The 4,443-nt window shown below is 55.9% G+C and overlaps 1 protein-coding gene across 1 annotated transcript in view; it reads left to right on the top strand.

The window, feature by feature from the left end:
- Window positions 1-2: 2 nt before the first annotated feature.
- TTC22 (tetratricopeptide repeat domain 22) overlaps window positions 3-4,443 on the top strand; it is a gene marked incomplete at its 5' end in the record, with an annotated part of 20,114 nt that continues 15,673 nt past the window's right edge. Inside the window, one exon of the mRNA XM_014549753.1 lies at window positions 3-92. Coding sequence (XP_014405239.1) covers window positions 3-92 — 90 coding nt within the window. The remainder of the gene's footprint in view (window positions 93-4,443) is intronic.

Raw genomic sequence — 4,443 nt, 5'->3', positions numbered from 1 at the left:
TCGACGTGGGCTGCGCCAGCCCAGAGGAGCGCGCGCGGGTGCTGGCGGCGGGCATCACGCTCTACGACAAGGCGCTGAGCTACGGGCAGCAGGTGGGTGACTCCTCCCCGGGATGGGGGGGGGGCTGAGGTTGTGGTCCCCAAAGTCTGCAAGGCTGTTCCCGCAACCCCCCATAGACAACGCAAACCCTGGCCCCTGGGCTTCCAGAGAACCTTTCCAATGTCCCTCTCCTCTCAGCCTCGCCCGTGGGGCCCAGACCAGCTCTGTAACTTTTCTCCGCTGGGCCAGGGGCGGGCCCTCTTCCTAGTGGGGCAGCTGCCGTAGATTTTTATTCTGGCAGCACCACAAACTCCACTTGACTAACTCATCCCTCTCATCCTGCCCCTCCCAGCAAGTAACTGTCCACCTGCCTGTGCACACCCACCCACGGAAAAGGCACCCCGGGGACACCGCGCCAGACACCTGGGCAGCATTCTTACCTCCTCTCTCCCCTTCACCCCCATCCCCACCCATTCAGACCTCAAATCCTGTCCATTCTGCCTCCTCGTATCTCTGAGGTCTGTCCGCTCCTCTCCAGCCTCCCTCCGCCAGCCCAGCCTCCATCAGTCCCTGCCTGAACCGGTCCATCATCCTGTCTGGGTTCCTGCCCTCTGGTTTGACCTTCTGCCTCGTCCTCCACCTGCAGCCAGTTCATGTTCTCAATCTTGCTACCCCTGCTCCTCAGCTGCTTACAATCACCTGGAGGCAGTGACTCCCACTGCCTGGCAGACAAGTCCCAGGCTTTGCAGTGGGCATGGGAGGCCCTGCGTGATCACAGCCCCCTTTGCCACGGCCCCTCCCAGCCAGGCTGTTCCTGTGGTCTGCTTCCCCTGGCCCCCCTGAGCCAGGTCTCCTTGCACCCATGTTGTCACTCTCTCAGCCTCTTCCCGAGGTGCCTTCTGCTCACCTTTGCCTGGAAGGTTCTCCTCTCCTTGCACCCACGTTGTCACTCTCTCAGCCACTTTCTGAAGTGCCTTTCTGCTCACCTTTGCCTGGAAGGTTCTCCACAGTCTCAGACATCCCTCCACTCACTCCTCCAGGCTGGGTCGGTGCCTCCCTGGGCTCCCATAGCACTGCTCACGTCGTCCATTTACAAGTCAGTCTCTCCAGCTCAACCTTGAGGTCTTTGAGAGTGAGGACATTTGCCTGGCTTACCACTGTACGTACACCCCATGCCTGGTACACCCCATGCCTGGTACACAGTAGACTCACTAAATGTATCTTGAATGAATGTAGGTGCAGCATAAGGCCTGGCACTAAATAGACAAATACTAGGTATACTAGTTACCTATTGCTGCATAACAAATACTAGTACCCTCCAAAACTTAGCATCTTAACGCAAGAAGCATGTATTATCGCAGGGTTTGGTGGCTTAGCTGGGTGCACCTGGGCTGTGGTCTCATCTGAAGGTTTGCTCGCTCTCCTTCCAAGCTCGTTCCGATGGCTGTTGACAGGATTCAGTTCCTCACCGGCTGCAGCCAGAGGCCTCCCTCAAATCCTTGCCATGTGGACAGCCATCATTTTTACTACATTCTGCTCAGCAGAAGCGAGTCGGTAGGTCTAGTCCACACAGAAAGGAGGGAATTCCACGGGGCACGAATATCAGGAGGTAGGGATCCCTGGGCGCCATCTCAGAGGCAGCCTGCTTTGGATGACCAGCGAGTAGAGGCCTTGTCCTCCTTCCTACAGAGGAGAGGACCTCCGTTCAGAGAGGTATGGTGATTTTTCTATGAAGGCACAGCACAGGCAGAGTTGAACTGATAACAATGACATTTTATTATGGTTTAGATTTGTGATATTTAAATAACAACACTCCTCACACAGGGCTCCACTCACAAAGCCTCTGTACATCCCCTTAGAGCAGTGGTTCTCAACCTTGGCTGCACATTAGAATCACCTGGGAATCTTTTTAAAATCCTGATTTCTGGGCCTCATCCTCCAGAAATTCTGTTTCTTTGTTATGGGGTGGGGCCACAACATTAGTAACAAAGAAACAGAATTTCCGGAGGATGAGGCCCAGAAATCAGGATTTTAAAAAGATTCCCAGGTGATTCTAATGTGCAGCCAAGGTTGAGAACCACTGCCTTAGAGCCTTTTCCATCAAAGCTCTTGGCTTCAGAGAGGAAATGTGGAGTCCAGGCCTCAGGGGGTGCAGGGTGGAGCACAGGCGTTTAACTTGAGGAGCAGTACAGGGTGGAGATGAAGTTGGTACTCAGTCAGGGGGTCCGGTCCAAATCCCAGCTCCCCCATGCTCTCTCACCTCCGTCCGTCCTTAGCGTCCCTGGACTTGTTTCCCTCTGTAAAATGGGGATATAATGGTTCTGAGGTCCTTGGCTTCCTCGTCTGTTAAATGGGGACATTCTCGTCTGGCTGATGTCATAGCTAAGAGCTGATATTTGGGAGGCACCTGGAATAGAGCCTGCACAGAGACGGCAGGATCACAGACAGCCCCTGCCTCTCCCGGCCTGAGGGGGTCACCTCTGCCCACACTGGGTGCAGCTGTGGCCACTCAAGGGGCCAGCAGGGGCCCAGGTCTCCTGTTTTAAAGCCCGAGGCCCTGAGTGACAGCTGCCCTCAGTGGGAAGGCATGGCCAGCATGTTTGTGTTGAGTGTGGTCTCAGCAGCAGAGTGGGGCCTACGCCCTGGGCTGGGAGCCAGGAGGCCTCCTCCTGCCTGGGCTGTGGTTTCCCCATCTGTGAAAGGGAGAGAGGGACGGGGGAGGGTGGTCTCCAAGGTCCCCTCCTGCTCTCCGGAAGGGGCTCCTGGGGAAGGCTTCCTGGAGGAGGGGAGCAGGAAGGCAGAGGTTTGGGGGTAGGGATGGAATGGAGGCTGGCTCCTCCCTCCCTGGTGGGGCCACCTACCTAGTGAGGGACCTCCCAGAGGAGAGAGTGTCGTGCAGGGCGTTGCCCAGCGCCCCAGGGAGAGAGCTGATTGCATAGGTGGGAGGTGGCCACCAGCCTGTGTGCTGTGTCCTCAGGCCTGGCCCAGCCATTGCTCCCCAGGTCTGGACAGAGGGGCTGTGGTCAGTTCCCCCCAACAAATCCCAGGAGAAAGTTGGGGGTTTGGAGCTCCCCATTTCATCATCCGGGGATTAGAAGAGGTTGTGCTTGTAAAGTAGCTGGCACAGAGTAGGTGCTCAAGAAATAGCTACAGTCAGCATCATGACGATGACTCCATTATAGTCAGAGGAAGGGGGCTTGGGGTGGAGCCCCCAGCTCTCATTATTTTGCTGTCACTTTCGTCTCTGGCCTCAGTGTCTGCTTCATGAACATTAAACAATAGTGATCTCGCTTTACTGGTTATCCGAGTGAATCGTCAGGTGAAAGTGCATAAACTGGTCAATTCTGGGCATGTCTGAGAGGCACATACTCAGCATCTTAATATGACTGAGCACCTGCTGCATGCCAGGCCCTGTCTTTAAGCAGCTCACGGATAAAGGGTGGAGATATTTCTTCATTAACTAGACTTGCCTGGGCCCATCCTCTGGGAGCAGGAGCCAAAGAGACAACTACCTACGACTGGCTGAGGTCACAGGCATTCATGGCGTGGCCTGTGCCAGGTGACAGTCATCTCCGGGTGCTGTACACCAAAGACCATACTTTCTGAACCAAAAGTAGGCCCCCTGGTTGACAAGGGACGTGGACTCTGTGGACATGGGACCAGTGTCGGAGTCAGCAGTGCCCTGAGCGTCCAGGTCCTGGAGATGGAGGGCAGTGCCTGCGTCAGGAGGAGGAGCACTCCCTCTCAGCTCCAGTGGCTGAGGGCGGCTGGGAACAGGCAGGAGTGGGCTGATTGGCAGGAAGGAGGTGAGGGCATGCCCAGCAGAGGGCCTGGGGGGACCTGCAGAGCCCCAGGGCTTTGGTGACACCCACACTGGAGCAGGGGTTAGGCCCAGAAAGGGGCAGCCAGAGCTTCAGGGGGAGGAGCACCGGACAGCCCTGAAGAACGACTGCCCACTCCCTGGAATCTGGGTCCCACCCTCCTCTTTGCCACAGTTCCTCCTACTCCCCTGGAATCTACGTGCCAGCGAGTTTAAACTACTTATCCTTCTCCAAACACACGGTGCTGTCTCATACCGCCCTGCACAGCTATGGTGCCCTCTGCCTAGAAAGCAGACTCCATCCATGAAGACCCAGCTCAAATGTCACCTCCCCCTTGAAGCCTTCCTTGCTCCCACACACAGCTTCCCACAGTCATATTCACGAATATCTTCTGTAGGTGCCTTCCAGACTTTATCCTAGGCAGTCCTAGACAGTCCTCACAAGAACCTCTGATCCCATTTTACAGATGTGGGAACTGAGGCACAGCCAGGCTAAGTAACTTGCGCCAGGTCACTGTAAGTGGCAGTTGAATCCACCTATTCTGCCTGACTTCAAACCATCTGCTCTTTCTGGAGAAGTCAGA

The sequence above is a fragment of the Myotis brandtii genome, unplaced genomic scaffold (genome assembly GCF_000412655.1).
Source record: "Myotis brandtii unplaced genomic scaffold, ASM41265v1 scaffold57, whole genome shotgun sequence".
Classification (NCBI taxonomy): Eukaryota; Metazoa; Chordata; class Mammalia; order Chiroptera; family Vespertilionidae; genus Myotis; species Myotis brandtii.
Note: the sequence above shows the minus strand (reverse complement) of the source record. Positions and strands in the feature narration are given on the sequence as shown.